Source organism: Anolis carolinensis, chromosome 2, assembly GCF_035594765.1.
Source record: "Anolis carolinensis isolate JA03-04 chromosome 2, rAnoCar3.1.pri, whole genome shotgun sequence".
Taxonomy (NCBI): Eukaryota; Metazoa; Chordata; class Lepidosauria; order Squamata; family Dactyloidae; genus Anolis; species Anolis carolinensis.
Window position 1 is genome coordinate 156,456,708 of NC_085842.1, and position 16,736 is coordinate 156,473,443.

Below are 16,736 nucleotides of genomic sequence, written 5' to 3' on the forward strand. Positions count from 1 at the left end.
CTTAAGTGGTTTTGATGTTGCAGTGGGTTAAACCCTTGTGTCGGTCGGAATGTTGACCTGAAGGTTGGGATGCTGACCTGAAGGTTGCCGGATCGAATCCGCGAGACGGGATGAGCTCCCCTCTGTCAGCTCTAGCTTGCAGGGACATGAGAGAAGCCTCCCAGTAACACATCCGGGTGTCCCCTGGGCAATATCTCTGTAGACGGCCAATTCTCTCATACTGGAAGCAACTTGCAGTATGTTCTCGAGTCACTTCTGACACAATTAAAAAAAACTGTGCAGGTGCAGGCCTGGGTGGTGATTACAAAAACCATAGAGCACCGAACCTCATTAAGGGATTCCTTTTGCATGCTTTCATGGGAGCTTGGTTCCCGGCCACCACAGTCCCGAGCCAGTTTTGAACTGTATTAAACAGCCAGTGTAAACAGGGCTTGAGCTGAGACCGCATCTTCCCATCCCAGAGTGGGTTATGATGACCAAGCAGGAATCCAAGCCTTTGCAGGCCAAGCCTGTCTTTTCTTGGATCTGAGCATTTGTACAAATCTTTCAGGGTCTCCAGTAGTATTCTCAACCTTTGGTCCTCTGAAGTGTTTTCGATATCATCTCCCACAATTCCTAACATCTGGTAAATGGCTGGGATTTCAAATACTTGAAGCCCAAAACACCTGGAGGACCAAAGGTTGGGAACTAGTGGTCTACAGGAATTATTGCACAGCAGTGAATGAAACATGTGGATGCCAGTGCACCTATTGATGGGCATACACTGATGTGTGTCAAGATAGAGACAGTCAAGCTCTAGGGCATATCTCCATTTATGCCAGTTTGGAATCAGCTTTGGAGAAGCCATTTTTACCATGCAGATTTTTTTTTCCGTGACAGAAGCGACTTGAGAAACTGCAAGTCGCTTCTGGTGTGAGAGAATTGGCCATCTGCAAGGACGTTGGCCAGGGGACACCCAGATGTTTTGATGTTTTACCATCCTTATGGGAGGCTTCTCTCATGCATGGGGAGCTGGAGCTAACAGAGGGAGCTCATCCCCTCTCCCCAGATTTGAATCCCGAGCTGTCAGTCAACAGTCCTGCCAGCACAAGGGTTTAACCCATTGCACCACCAGGGGCTCCACTGTGCAGATGATTCTATAGGAAATCCTGTGTGAGATCCGGAGGGTGATGATTACACAAACCACAGAACACTGATTCTTCCGAGGGCTTCCTTTTGCACCCTTCTGTGGGAAATCATTGCACACTCACCATAGTTTGAAGCTACACTATCATTTAAAGCAGAAAATGTGGGATTTTATTCAGCTGTGTAGAAGGGGCCTTAGTTACCTGGCACCAAAAAGTTGAAGCTGAAAACATGCAGTGTTTTTGGTCCCACCCTGGGGCCCTTCCCACCCCTGGAATGAGGCTCCAAATAGCTTCTGTAAATCAGAATGTAACCCTCAGGCTACAAGTTCATCGCCCTTGTTATTTTGTGGATCACTGATTCTCAGCCTTTGCTCTTCAGGTGTTTGAGAATTCCTTTCTATAACGTCTTTAAGGATTAGTCAAACTGAGGGGGACTTGGAAGGCCAAAAGTTGAGAACCACTGATGTTAATCTAAAGAAGGCAAACCATTAAACAAACATATGAGGAAGTCTCTATGGTGGATGTCAACCTGAAGACGTCCAATGCAAATAAATCTATAGGGGCAGACAGAGGGAGTTTGATGGGTGTGCATATACCCGCATGGAAAAATCTGTATGTGTGGTGAATATACAAATGGATCTACAAAACACGTCTGATTCTTAAACTGTTCTTTGAGAATGACCTATATCTGACACAAGGAGCACCACTTTAGTACTTCCTGAAGAGGAAGCCGAGAGCAAGATTATTATTGATGAGAGGCAGAATTGAAGTTACATGCATTGATTATGGAGGATGTTTGGGCCTATAATTCCTTTTCATTGGCTCTGTTGGGTGAGTTGCTGAATTTGGAAAGCTGTAGTCAACTGCATTCTTGTTAAAGAGCTGCATGTATCCTGATTGCTTTAAAACTGCAAAGCATGATAGTGTGACGGAGCCCTTGTTTTGAGTGTAGGAAGTTCCAGTTCAGTCCCTGCTATGCTCAGTTCAGACTGAGAAAGACCCTGAAGAGTTTCTGCATTTCGTGCAGACAGTCCTGCACCTGATGGATGGCTTGTAGCAAGGCAGCTTCCCATGTTCCAATTTATGGTGATAAATTGAGGCGGGTGAGAAATGAACAGCAAAACGTATTGTACTTTCACCAAAGTGAGTTCCCTTCCACCCTAGAAGTACAAGAGAACTACTGTATATACTCGAATATAAGCCTAGTTTTTCAGCCCTTTTTTTAAGACTGAAAAAGCCCCCTCGGCTTATACTCTGGTGAGGGTCGTGGTTGGCTTATATTTGTGTCAGCTTATACTTGAGAATATATGGTACATTTATTATTTTTCTCTATTATTGTTGCTACTATTACATTTATTTTACTCCATTTTTATTATTATCATCAATACATTTATTATTTCACTCTGATCTTATTATTATTATTATTATTATTATTATTATTATTATTATAGCATTTATTATTTTACTCTATTTATTATTAAAAGGATACATAAGCGCATTTACATTGAAGAAGATGAGAATAATGATTTGATCAGAGTTGGACAGTCTTATCGTAAATTTGAGCTTTATGTAAGTATTCAAAAACATTTAACCTTCTGATGCCTCAATTAGTGTAATTTTATTGGTATCTATTTTTATTTCTGAAAATTACCACCCTCGGCTTCTATTGGAGTCAATGTTTTCCCAGGTTTTTTGTGGTAAAATTAGGTGCCTCGGCTTATATTCGGGTCGGCTTATACTCGAGTATATACAGTAATTAGATCTGGTTCCGTCACAATCCCTTGGGTCCTTGACTTATATAGGAGATAACAAGGTAATCTCTAGGTGGGATATAGGGATGCTCTATGATCTAGGGATGGGAATTATTGGGCTCTCCAGATGTTGTTGATCTGCAATTATCACCATCACCAAACAGCATAGCCAGTGGAGAGGAATGCTGGTAGATGCAGCCCAATAATTTTCACCTTTGCTCTATAGTGTGTATGTGCGCATGTGTTCGTTCTTCACATGTTTTGTTTTTTCTTTGGATTTCTTTGTTGGTTAGGACTAATGAGAGTTGCAGTTCAAAATCATGTAGAAAGCCACAATAGTACACTTTTGCTACAAAAGTCAGCAACTAAGGGTGAGCAGCACTGTTTAACCTCTCTCTCAATGTTCCTTTGCAGGCAGCACCAGATTCAGGCAGTGGCCCTCCTCCTGGGCAGCCTGCCCCATTTCCCCCTGCCCCACCACCTCCACCAATTCTGCCTCCTCCCTTTGTAAGTAACTCACAGTTTAGTTTGCATTTCATTCCGCAATGCAGAAAGCGTATGTGTGAATGAGAGTGGTATGGGGTTGATGAAGAGCATCAGAATACATTTGGGACTTGGAGCACATGTGGGCATGACACGAGGGAAATACAGAATACATCTACAGTTTGGGCAACTGCCCCCAGTAAAAACCTGAAGAGCCACATCCCCTGTTGCCATCCCCTGCACCATGTCTAAAAAGTTGGGTGAGAGGGTGGGCTTGAAATCCTTGCAGGTCATATAAATGGCTTGGAGAGGGCTTGTCCTAAAGGCTACTCTTGGCCTACGCACTGGAAGATAGTGAAAATAATGATTATAACACCTTTAATACAAGGTGTGCATTGCACCATTTAATACAATCTGTGGGTTTTAACAATTCAGATTTCATCATTTGTGAATTTAATAAATATGGTCTATGGGAATTTGTATGTCCTCCAGTACAGTTCTGGTCAACATTCACTGAACCTAGAGATTTCTAGGGAGATTTCTTTCTCTGATTTGGAAAGAATAGCACTTTTAAAATTCACGGTTTTTCCACTTTTTCGGGGAGTCCTAACCCCAGTGAATGTGGAGGCCTATCTGTAAAACAGGCCTCTCTGCCTGAGGAGTGAACAGCATCAAATTTGTCACATCGAAAGCCATCTGAAACAGCAAAATTACTCCAATTTCAAAGATTATTTAGGTGATGGTAAGCTAAAATATTTAATGCATTAAATAAAAATTCACAAATTTTCCAGCCAAAATATGCTTCCCAAATACCCAAGCTGCTACAAAAATACCCCCTAAGTTGGGAGTGATGCTGTGGCCCACTTCGGGAGTGGTTGATCCTTTGCCTTCTTCAGGTAATATGAATGAAGGCCTACCTTCTCTCCCAACTTCAGATTGTTTGGACTCTTAAGTGTCAGTTAAACATATCTTCCAAAGCCTTTTGTACTGCTCACTACCAAATGGAAGTATTTTCCTGGAAAGATAGATCACAAAGTATATTCTAGGGGAGATGGCCAGGGAAATACCTTGAAATTCTTAAATTTTAGAGAAGTTCAGAATACAACTACGTTTCTGTATTTCTTTTCTTGATTGGGGTCACAGCCTGGCACACCATGGCTAAAGCATGGACTGGTGACCATTAGCAGAATTTCAGCTATTGGTTACCCATGTCTGTAGTAATATTTTGTAGGACTTCTATGCTAAAAGAGAAAGCATGTATGCTGTTGTGTGGATTACCATGTGAAGGTAGTTCCTTTTTACTGTCTGATCTAGTTTGAGTTAGAATTGCTTATGATACATTCTGCTAAATGCTTTGGATTCCTGTCCCTGGGGTTGACCATGTTTGTGTCTTTCACCATGCTTCTAGATGCCTCCTCCTGGGATCCCACCACCCTTTCCCCCAATGGGATTACCACCAATGGGACCACGCCCACCCCCCATGCCACCCATGCCCCCAGGTATGATGCCACCTCCCCCATTGATCCCACCCATGCCTGGACCGCCACCTTTGGGACAGGTAAGAACCATTCATTGCAACCTGGTTTGCTTTTCTGGCCCATTGCTTCCATAATGTCTAAGGTGTTACTTTTTGTTCCCAGATTCCCACTATGGTGCCACCCATGCTGCCTGGGATGATGATGCCTGGGGTGCCAGCAGGGCCTGTTCCTGTCACTGGAGGGGTGAGTATCTGGGAGGAGCAGGAGCTCATGAGAGTAGAGAATGGGGTGGGAGTGGAGGACGTGCTTCAGCCTTGGGGCTGAATACCAAGTTAGAAAAAGTCATGAGGTGTGCATGTCATCCAATGGGCTTTTAACAGTATGCCGTTTGGTTGACTTTCATCCTTTGTCTTTGGATTGATCTCTTTCAAATTTTCATTCTATAGCTAGGTCAGTGGCATTTTATTAATCACTTCTTGCATGTTATTACTTAGTTCCTGCAATGTGCTTTTATATGTATTTGTTTTAATTCTTGTAAGCTTCTTTGAGTCCTGGTTTTAGGAAAATGTGGAGGAAATATGAATTAACCACGAACTCAACAAAGTTGATTATGATGACAACTATATTCCTGATCATATGGTGGGGAATGAGACCAGATGTATGTTAATAATGTAACAAAATTTTGAAAAAAAATATGTTCCTAGTTAGAAAATGTTATTTTCTGTTTAATTGTGCAGTACTTACTTTGAAAATAGTTGTTATATTCCAGAAACTTCATTTTTGTGGAGGCTATGTTGAATTGGTTGAGACTCTTGTCAGGTATTGATTGAAAAACTATAGCAAAATGTGCTGTCGGATGTCTTGCAAAAACAAAGTTTTTGCAGTTTAATAAACCTTTTCCATGTGTTTATGGTAGAACCAGGAGCTGTGGTGGCCCAATGGGTTAAACTCTTGTGCCGGCTGGACTGCTGACTTAAAGGTTGGGTTGCTGGCCTGAAGGTTGCCAGGGTGAGCTCCCATCTGTCAGTTCTAGCTTGCGGGACAGGAGAGAAACCTCCCAGCAGGATAGTAACATATCCGGGCATCCCCTAGGCAACGTATCTGTAGACTGCCAATTCTCTCACACCAGAAGCAACTTGCAGTATGTTCTCAAGTCACTTTTGAACCAATTAGGAAATCACATTTCTAACCCAGGAACAAAAATCATGTTACATAGTGATTGCTATCAAGCTAGCTTTAACTTATGGCATCCACATGAATGAAATATCTCCAAGTTCCCCAGCCATTACTTATCTTGCTCAGGTTATGCAAACTCAGGGCTGGAGACTCCTTGGGTAGGAAAAAAAGAAGACTGTCAAGCATCATCATCTTTCAAATGAGTCCAGTCTTCTCATGATATGTCCCAAGTATGGTAGCCTCAGATTAGTTTTTTTGGCTTCTAGGAAAAGTTTGAGCCTGATTTTCTCTTTCCAGGAATAGTTCTTACCAATCTAGAGATTTCCCCACCAATAATACAAAAAGAGATCTCACATCTGTCTTTACTCGGAAGTAAGCCCTATTGCTTACCAAAAATCATAATTCAGTGGTAGCACAACAGCTTTCTCACATCTCAGTTCTTAGGTCACGTCTTATTCCCATAATTGATTAGGGTTGACAGCAAAAAAGCGTTGGGTTAAGTGGGAGCGCCGCTTTTGCAGGCTGGTGTTTTCCCGTCCATGAGGGCCGGAAATGACGGTCATCACTGGAATTCGTTGGCATTCTGTGATAAGACCAGGAGGGCTCCTGGATGACTTGATCTCTGCCAGTTTCTGCTCTCTGTCTGAACATTACAGGAGAAAGCAACTGAAGACGGGGAGGGATTGCATATATCTTGAAGAGGCCATGTCTGTGTTTAAGTGCTCCATTGCATTTGGGCGCTGGACATGATGCTCTTGGGTAGAGCTTTGGACTCCGTCTCCCAGAGTCCCCTCTGCCAGTATGGTTACTGGGATTTGTGGAAATTGTAGTCCCAAAAGTAGTATTCCTCAGCTCTGTTCTATTATGGGAGTTTGAGATTTCCAGATGGTGGCTGCTACCGTGGATCATGTTATCACCTTGGCCCAGGACAGTGAGACAGCATTTGCTGACCTTCGGAGGGGGTTTGTGGGTAGCAAGATTAATCATGTTGAAAGTAGACAGTCAATGCATCAAGGGCTATAACAAACACGAACAACACCATATTTCAGTGGCTTTGAGAGAACAAGTGGTGTCTGCGTGTGGCAAATCCATACACTTAGCCCTTCCCCTCCCCTCCTCTATTTGATACTTTTCTGCTCTAAGGGTGCATTTACACAGCAAAATCAATGCAGTTTGACACCACTTTATGGCTCAATGCTATGGAACCCAGGGGGTTGTCGTTTGGGGAGGAAGCAACCAGCACTATTATGTAGAGAAGGCTAAAGACCTTGTAATACTACAACTCCAAGGATTTCATATCATTGAGACAAGGCAGTTGAAGTGGTGTCAAACTGTCTTAATTCTGCAGTGAGAATGTACCCTAGGAGAGACTGCAGCAGTTTACTTTTGCCTGAGCCTACTGGGATGGGCAAATTTCCTCTCCACCTGCTGAATTAATGCAGCTTGACATCATTTTGTGGCCCAATGCTATGGAGTTCTTGGAGCTGTAGTTTGGTAAGTCACTGGAACTCTTTGGCAGAGAAGACTGGAGACCTTATAAAGCGACTGATCTCAGGATTTTGTATCCCTGAGTCAAGGTAGCTATAGTGGTGTCAAACTGGATTAATGTCACAGTGTAAATGTCCCCAAGTCACCCTGCTCGGCCCTTTTCACACAGTTGGCAGGGAGGGGGAATATTAGAATATTCTCCAGCATTTGCAGAGAGCTGAGTTCAACCTCCTTGATTTCTTTTTGACAGGCAGCTCCTGTGACTGACCCATCCAATGGTAAGGATCCGGAGCAGTACCTATTGATCTACTCACATTTGCATGTTTTCGAACTGCTAGGTTGGCAGAAGCTGGGGCTAACAGCAGGTGCTCACTCCGCTCCCCAGATTCAAATCTGCGACCTTTTGGTCCGCAAGTTCAGCAGCTCAGCACTTTATCACGCTGCGCCCCCGGGGGCCATAGCTGTTGTCAAAACTTTGTAAAATAATATTATAATTAAACCTATATTTTAAAATACAGGTTGAGCATCCTTTATCTTGAATTCCAAAACCCCAGATTATGTCCACAGAGTAGCTGAGATAATGACACTTTTGATTTCAATGGTTTAGTATACATAAACCTTTTTAAAGCATAACATTATTTTAAAATATTGTGTAAAATTATCTTCTGTGTATAAGATGTATATGAAACATTCGTGAATCTCATGTAATATTTGGGTCCTGCCTACATGAAATCTCATTACGTACATATATATGGGTATTCCAAAATCTGAATCCCAAACCCTTCCAGTCCCAGGCATCTTGGATAAAGGATTCGACATGTATTGCAAGCTGCTTTGGCTACCAGGAAAAATGTGGGGTGTAAACTGAACAAATGAATGATAAATAATGACTCTCAATGAAGATTAGTCTAGGTGACATGGTTCTCCATGCAATCTGCTTCCCAGTTTTTGATAGTCATTTTTAAAAAATTGAGATTTGTTCCTGGAGTAACCATTCTCCAGTGCTCTAATGCAGTGGTTCCCAACCTTTGGTCCTCCCAGTGTTTTGGACTTCAGTTCCCACAATTCCTAACAGGAATTTCTAGGATTTGGAGTCCAAAACAACTGGAGGAACAAAGGTTGGGAAACACTGTTCTAATGTTTTCTACCTCCACGGCTCACTGCCTTTACAATCTGCAGCCTCTTTTCTTCTGTGGGCTACCACTATGCCACTTCCTAATGTCTGCTTCCTTTACTTTTTCTCTTGCAGCCACTGTAACTCAAGCAGCACCAGTGGTGAGTAACTGGCCAAAATCCTTTTATTGTGTAGTTTTCTTAAAAGGGGTGTGGACAGAGATCAAATGCTTAGTTGCTGCTCTTTCCTTGTACACTGTTTAAACTATCCCACGCCCAGTGCTTTTATAGTGGATTAGGTCCTTTCTATCACTCCTGACCATTGGACTCCTGAACCTCTCCTGATGGAGTTTCGATGTACTAAGTTTTATATATATTTTATTTTAATGTGTTTTATTAGGGTTTTGTATTTTATGTTTTATGTTTTCCTTTTTATTTTTAATCTTATTCTATTGGTTGTCGTTTTGTTTATGAATTTACAGTTAGGTTGTTTATACTGTCGAATGTGCTGTGTTTTGATGTAAACTGTTTTGTATGGTTTTCTTTGGGCATTGAATGGTTGCCATATGTTTGGAAACCGCCCTGAGTCCCTTCGGTCTATAAATAAAGTATTATTATTATTTTATTATGATACAGCAAACAAGATAGATATGCTGGATTTTGTATCACAAAATCACAAGTCGAACACTTCCCAAGTGTCTAGGACTGTGTGATGTATTTTCGGATGATGCGTGCAGATCCCAGTAGGGTGGCCTTTTGCAATTGGCAGATCGTAATTTTGTCAATGTCTATTGTTTCCAAATGCTGGCTGAGATCTTTTGGCATGGCACCCAGTGTGCCCATCACCACCAGGACCACCTGCACTGGTTTCTGCCAGAGTCTTTGAAGTTCAGTCTTGAGGTCCTGATAGCAGCTGAGTTTTTCCTGTTGTTTATCGTCAATGCAACTGTCACCTGGGATGGCAACATCAATGATCCAAACCTTTTTCCTTTCCACAACATCATTATTATTATTATTATTATTATTATTATTATTATTGTTGTTGTAGAAAATTCAAATGCTTTCCTGTGGAGGTTATATTTTCTGGTGGGGTTGATATCTATCCACAGCATTCAGGGTGCAGTGCTTCTTTTTTTATTACCAAAGCCTGCTTGAGTGAACAAGACCATTATGTAGAGCATGATTTAGGGACCTGGGAACAAGAATTTAATTTTTCATAGATTTAATTCCCTCCTGCAAGAAGGAACAATTCCAGCAATTTTATCTCTGTTCCATGAAAGTCATTATCTAGTTCTTTTTGTGATTTTTTTTTTCCATCCAGATCCCCTGTCCATTGACAGGGGCCATGCAACAGAATGTCATCGTCGGTGGCTCCCCAGCGTTGGAAACAGGACGGAAGGTAATGTAACTGTTTGCGATGTGTGACAGCATCAAACCAAAGGAGATGCATGAGGCCATAAACAGACTTGTAGAGGTCATAGGTGCCTGGTGACAACATTTCAGGATGGCACTGAAAAGAATGCAGTTTGACACCACTTTAACTGCTTTGGGTCTATGCTGTGGAATCCTGGGAGTTGCAGTTTTACAAGATCTTTAGCCTTCTCTGCCAAAGAGTGCTGGTGCCTCACAAAACTCCAGCTCCCAGGATTTCATAGCTTTGAGCCATGGCAGTTAAAGTGGTGTCAAACTGTATAAATGTGTCCCCAGATGTTTTGGACTTCAGCTCCCAGAAATCCTAACAGCTGGTAAACTGGCTGGGATTTCTGGGAGTTGTAGGCCAAACACCTGGGGACCCACAGGTTGAGAACCACTGGCATAAATCCTACAGTGTGGATGTATCCAGTTGTGCACCTTCACTTATACTGGTCTGGAAAGCAACGCACTGGCAAGGAAGTCTCCACTCCATGGCGGGTGAAGTGGTATGTGTACCGTTAGAGTAGGTGTGGGTGGGAGGCAGAATAGGATCTGTTGAGTGATTATTGGCAGTAGGTTTCCAAGGCTTTCAAGCTTCTGAATGCTCAAGGATAGTAACTACAAAGTCTCTGACTCATACATATGCCTACACAGAGCCCTAAATTAGTCTTCTGAAATTGAGAGAACTTGGAATAGCTTGCAGTGTGTTTTTTTCATGGCAGGACTGTGAGTTCTGATACTGAGAACAGATTCCTAGGTTCAGGATTCTAATTCCAAGACTCTGGCTGAAGACTGTAGTAAAGAAAAACAAAATTCTGAGGCCACCCTGAGCCCCCCCTCCGGGAGTGAGAAGCATGGGATACAAATGTATGAAATAATAAATAAATAAAAAATAAAGAAAGAAATAAAACAAGTGGATTCAGCAGTTCTGAAGTCTACTCACTCTTGCTTTAGCGGAACTATAATTGTGAGGCATTAAGCATGCTGGGGAATTATAGTACTTTAGCACCACATTAACTGCCATGGCTCAATAGTATGGAATTGTGAGATTTGTAGTTTTGTGAGGTATTTACCCTTTTCTGAACTCTGTTTCCACAACATCATAATAATCTCAACATAATAATCTCAGGATTCAATGGGACAGAGCCATGGCAATCAAAGTGGTATCAAACAGTTGATTTTTTGTTTGTTTTTTTGCAGTTTAGATGGTCTCTGAGTACCACTAGTGGGGTTGTTGGATTCATCCAATATAAACAATTGAACTCTTGCTAAAGGCAAGGATCACTTTGAAGCCTATCTTCATAAGGACTATAAGCTTACATTTATTTATTTTGAAAAAATATTCTCTGCTATTCTCAGAATATACAATACTATGCTTCCTACCAGTTTTTGTTCTATAATAGTGTGATGAGGGGAATTAAATGCCCCTAGTTCTGGTTTAAAGTCCATTTATTCCGTCCCTTTGCAGAAGCCTGCATGGAGCGAGCACAGAGCTCCTGATGGGCGGGTATATTATTACAATTCTGAAACCAAACAATCAAGTTGGGAAAAACCAGATGAACTCAAGTCCAAGGCTGAGGTGAGAACTCTAGGGAGTCGTGGGCATTTGGCTGGTATGATTTCCTGTCCCTTGTTGGGTTGCCTTTCGCAGAGCAATAGTCAAAGAATGGCAGTCTGCAGACAATAATCGATCCTGCAGACAGCAACTGAAAGGCAACAGTGCCAAGGTGGACTTTTTCAAAATAGCCCTAGTGGCTAATAACAATTCCCAGCCCTAGGTTGTAAAATTAGGGACTACCACCCCCAGGACCTCTTTCACTTCAGAAAGGTAGTTTGCTTTCAGGCATTTCCTTCATATTGGTGACCCTGCCTGCTCCCTCATTTCTTGCAAGTCCTTTTCTGTGTCCCTTCAGCTCTTGCTATCTCGCTGCCCCTGGCGTGAGTACCGCTCGGAGACTGGAAAGCCCTATTACTATAACACTCAGACCAAAGAGTCACGTTGGACCAGGCCCCGGGAACTTGATGACATTGAGGGTGAGCGTTTACAGCTGCTGGCGAGTGGTAGTGTCAGTGGGGTGGAGTGGCCTTTGCTTTCCCCTGGCATCAGCATAATAACCTGTGACCCTGCCTTTTGTTTCCCCAGCATTGATCAAGGAGGAAGAAGAGGATTCAGAGTAAGTTTCTGTGGAGGAAGGTCTCTTAGAGAAGTAGGAAACAAGGCGGAGGGTAAATCGATGGTACTTTTTACTAAGACTGGCAGCTGGAAGTAAAGCGAGAGATGGCAATTGAATAGCAACTACTTTTCGATCCCGGCCTCATATAGGTTCATCTTTTCTCTAAGCCTTCTCTAGGGAATCCATGTGTCCCACTTTGCTAGGGCAGTGGAGAATCTATGGTATAAAGTTCAGGATTCTTAAAGCTTTTGAGCTTTGCAAAGGCTCATGTTAGAAAAAGAAGAAGCCAGCTGCTAGCCCTGATGGTCTGTGTGATGGGAAGCGTGAAAATGGTCAGGGTTTCAGAGAACTTCACAATTGCAAGGGATCTGTGTGGGCTTTTCAGTGACGGAGGCAGACAACTTCAGATTCTGCCAAGCACCTGTTCCTTTCACTTGCTTAGCTTCCTGAAGCATGTTTCGTTCTCTTTTCCCACTTACGAGTGTATCTCTTGGTGGGTTGAGGAGGGACCCATATTGTACAAATTATTATATTTATTTATACCCCTGGTGGCACAGTGGGTTAAACTGCTGAGCTGCTAAACTTGCTGACCAAAAGGTCAGCAGTTCAAATCCAGGAAGTGGGGTGAGCTCCCACTATTAGCCCCAGCATCTGCCAACCTAGCAGTTTGACAATATACAAATGTGATTAGATCAATAGGTACTGCTCTGGTGTGAAGGTAACGGCACTCCATGTAGTCATGCCGGCCACATGACCTTGGAGGTGTCTACGGACAACGCCAGCTCTTTGGCTTAGAAATGGAGATGAGCACCAACCCCAGAGTCAGATATGACTAGACTTAGTGTCAGGGGAAAACCTTTACCTATACCCCGCTTTATCTCCCCCAAGGAGACTCAAAGCGGCTTAACATAAAATAGCAAAATAGAATGAATCATGAGTGCGCCTTCAAGTTGCCTGTCAATTGATGGCGACCTCATGAATTTCTTAGGGTTTTCTCAGGCAGTGGTTTCTCAGAGATGGTTTGGCTAGTTTCTCTGAAATCCCAGCATCCTGGATTCCTTGCTAGTCCCAGTTAGTAAAAGTTTTATTTTCACTTTGCATTGTTTTGTTCTGGTCCGTTCTATCTTCTCCAGGAAGCAACAGCAGCCTGAGTTGCCAGAAACGCCCTTGTCCGGCCCGGCCAGTCCCAGCCCCTCTTCCGCAGCCACCTCAGACACAGAAGGCACTGGTGGAGTTGAAGGGCGGGAGACACCAGTCACTGAAGGGGGGCCTCCTGCCACCGAGGAAGAAATTACAAGCAGGTGATAGGGGAGGGGAGAGAGGGGGGAGTGGGAGGGCGTGGGATTAAAGTCTGTGTAGGCTGTTCCTTTATAGATAGTTTCCTTCCAGGGAATTGGAATGGTGATGGTAACAAGGGGTAGGCATGATGTTAGCAAATTGTGCAGCTCCTTGAAAACCAGATGCAGATTTCCCATGCATCATTCAGGTAGGGGTAAAACTGCTCCTTTCCTTCCACATTTGCAGGTTTGATTTTTTAAGTAATGCGGATTTCATTATTTAGAGATTTGATTAAAATGTTGTCTCTGGGAATGTCTAGGTCTTCCATTGAAATTCTATGGTCTATTCTATGGCCGGGCTTTAGCACAGCAGGTTAATCACCAAGCTGCGATAAATCGGAAGGTTGAGAATTCAAAGCTCTGGTGAGGATGAGCTCCTTACCTTTAGCCCAGCTTCTGCCTATCTAGCAGTTAAAAAACAAATGTAAGTAGATAAATAGGAATTGCATTAAAGTGAGGAGGTTTTTAGGCTCGGTTTGATCAGAAAAAAGGAGGAAGTTTACGAACAAAGAAAGCTTTTCGGCAGGGAGATGGAGCGACAGTAACTGCCAGTGGCTGGAACCAAGCACAGCCTCCAACGATGCTGAAAGAAGGGAAAGCCTGTATATACCTCTATCTGTTGTCCGTCTTGTCATTGTTATAATCGGCATTGAATGTTTGACGTATATGTGTTCTCTGATCAATCCTGAGTCCCTTTCAGGGTGAGAAGAGCGGAATATAAATACTGTAAATAAATAAATAAACTTCTGCTGGAAGTTGATCACAGAGACATGCTTAGAGCAGTGGTTCTCAAGCTGTGGGTCCCCAGGTGTTTTGGCCTACAACTCCCAGAAATCCCAGCCAGGTTATCAGCTGCTAGGATTTCTGGGAGTTGAAGGCCAAAACATCTGGGGACCCACAGGTTGGGAACCACTGTGCTAGAGGAACGTAAGTATTCCTGGAGAAAACGCCTCCCTAGGAATCTCTAGGCCGTCCAGTAGGCTTCTGTGGTCACCTCCTACTGAAAGTTGACCATATAGAGTAATGCTGACAGCTGTTTTTACACAAGGCTTTGCTTTTTCTGGTCTAGTTCTGATCCTGCCCGGAAAGAGGAGGAGGAGCGTGGCACAGGCAATGCATGGATCAACAAGGAGGAGGCCAAACAAGCTTTTAAAGAACTGCTAAAAGAAAAGGTACTAACTGGACTAAAGGACTGCACAATTAGTGACTTCTGCTGGGCCAGATTGTACATCCCTTCCATTAAAGGGTAAAGCTCTTTTTGGATTGTATCACTTTAGAGCAGTCTTTCACAAACCCTCCACCTTTGTTGCAATACAACTCTCAGCACCTCCAGCTAGATTGGCCATTGACTCTGGGTTGGGGGTAATAAAGGTTTACAAAGAGTATTGGGTAGGTGAAGGCTGATAAAAGCTTCAGGGAGGGATGGAGGAAAATGTTTTGTACGGATTCTGTCCCTTGAGAGGGGGAAAATGTTCTCCCCTCATATAGAAAAATAATAAATTGGCTGAAGTCTTCTCTCAGGAGGAATAATTTTGCTCAATCAGAGAACTGGGAAGAAAGGGAATTGTATAGCCAGACCTGGTATACTCCAAGCCAAAAGTAAACATACCGTATATACTCTAGTATAAGCTGACCTAATTTTACCACAAAAAAACTGGGAAAACTTTCTGAATCAAGTATAAAATGAGGGTGGGAAGTTCAGCAACTAGTGGTAAATTTCAAAAATAAAAATAGATATCAATAAAAGTACATTAATTGAGGTGAAATGTTATTGAATATTTACATAAAACTAATTTAAGACAATAATAAGACTTTAATAAGATAGGACTCTGATTACCTATATACTTGAGTATAAGCCGACCCAAATATAAGCCGGCCAAGACCCTCACTTGAGTATAAGCCAAGTGGGATTTTTTCAGCCCTAAAAAAGACTGAAGAACTAAGCTTATACTCAAGTATATACAGTACACACATGTATGTGTGTGTAATGACATTTGACGAGTAGCAAAGGGAGTGTGGGCCCAGCATAGTGTTGATCTCATTTGGATTGAAATGCTGTTGTTCTCTGGCACCAGGGCGTTCCAGCAAGTGCATCATGGGAGCAGGCCATGAAGCTCATTAACAGTGACCCTCGGTTCAGGTATGGTTCTCCACAGAGGTATGTGACCCCTTCCTTTCCTCCCCCCTTTGATCAAATGAGGTCACAGTTTGCGATCTTCCAGGACTCCTGCTCCTGACATTTTGATAGAAATATCCTAGCCTTGGCCTTGCCCACTCCAATCCAGAGTGCTATACACCTGGGCACTCCCTTTCCCTTCCTACATCTATCGCCTGCTTGTTTTCCTCCCTTGCCTATGGGTGCAAGCTCCTGGATCTTCTTTGATGTTCTTTCCCAGTGCCTTGCCAAAGCTGAGTGAGAAGAAGCAAGCCTTCAATGCCTACAAGGCCCAGCGAGACAAGGAGGAAAAAGAGGAAACCCGACTCCGGGCAAAAGAAGCCAAGGAAGAGCTGCAGCGTTTCCTGGAACAGCATAACAAGATGAACTCCACCACCCGCTACAGGTGAGAGGGAGCCAGAGTCGCAAGCAGAGTACCCACTTCTCAGGCATGCTGACCCTTCTTGGGTGGGTGGCAAATGTCTTGTGGAGGGGCCTGAAGCTAGTACCGGGTTTGGCAGGTCTCTTTAAGAAGGGAGTTAAGGGTTTACCTTTGGCCTCTGGATGGGTCTGGCTTGACTGATGCTAGCAAGAGAACATGACAGTCCATGCTTCTTCTGAAGGAAGCAATAATGGTTAACATTAATTTTTTAATCACATGCCCTGCCTTCCCACTAAAAAGAGTGTTCAGATGAGTATCATGAATAAAAACTCATTGATGAGAAGGTCCTAAAAAGGTTGCTTATTATATAGAGCTGGTTTCAGGAAAAAATCAAAATAAATGACAAACGCCGGTCTGAACAATAGTTGAAAAAGATGCCTTTGTCTGCTGATGGAAGAACATGACAAGAGGACGAGCACAGAACATAGGTGAGATAGCCTACAATGATACAGGGGGTGCTTTAGGGCATCCACACGGAGAATCCAGTGAGATTTTTCTTTTGTTTATAACTGGTGATTGAGCCACAGGTGTGGAGCTATTCTTGCCTCCATAGTAAGTAGCTCCAGCACTTGGGAGCTTCCGCCAAGAAGGCCTTCTTT

General features: G+C 43.1%; 1 protein-coding gene across 4 annotated transcripts in view; it reads left to right on the forward strand.

The window, feature by feature from the left end:
• prpf40b (pre-mRNA processing factor 40 homolog B) overlaps positions 1–16,736 on the forward strand; it is a 32,254-nt gene that overhangs the window by 2,545 nt on the left and 12,973 nt on the right. For all 4 annotated transcript variants that reach the window (XR_010003010.1, XM_062970892.1, XM_062970893.1 and 1 more), the window contains exons 2-14: positions 3,293–3,385; positions 4,770–4,919; positions 5,002–5,082; positions 7,754–7,781; positions 8,753–8,778; positions 9,938–10,015; positions 11,498–11,608; positions 11,943–12,063; positions 12,173–12,203; positions 13,337–13,504; positions 14,610–14,712; positions 15,616–15,680; positions 15,937–16,101. Coding sequence is in view for 3 of the 4 variants with exons in the window: in XM_062970892.1 (XP_062826962.1) it covers positions 3,293–3,385; positions 4,770–4,919; positions 5,002–5,082; positions 7,754–7,781; positions 8,753–8,778; positions 9,938–10,015; positions 11,498–11,608; positions 11,943–12,063; positions 12,173–12,203; positions 13,337–13,504; positions 14,610–14,712; positions 15,616–15,680; positions 15,937–16,101 (1,220 nt within the window). In the remaining variant the exon portion in view is untranslated. The remainder of the gene's footprint in view (positions 1–3,292; positions 3,386–4,769; positions 4,920–5,001; positions 5,083–7,753; positions 7,782–8,752; positions 8,779–9,937; positions 10,016–11,497; positions 11,609–11,942; positions 12,064–12,172; positions 12,204–13,336; positions 13,505–14,609; positions 14,713–15,615; positions 15,681–15,936; positions 16,102–16,736) is intronic.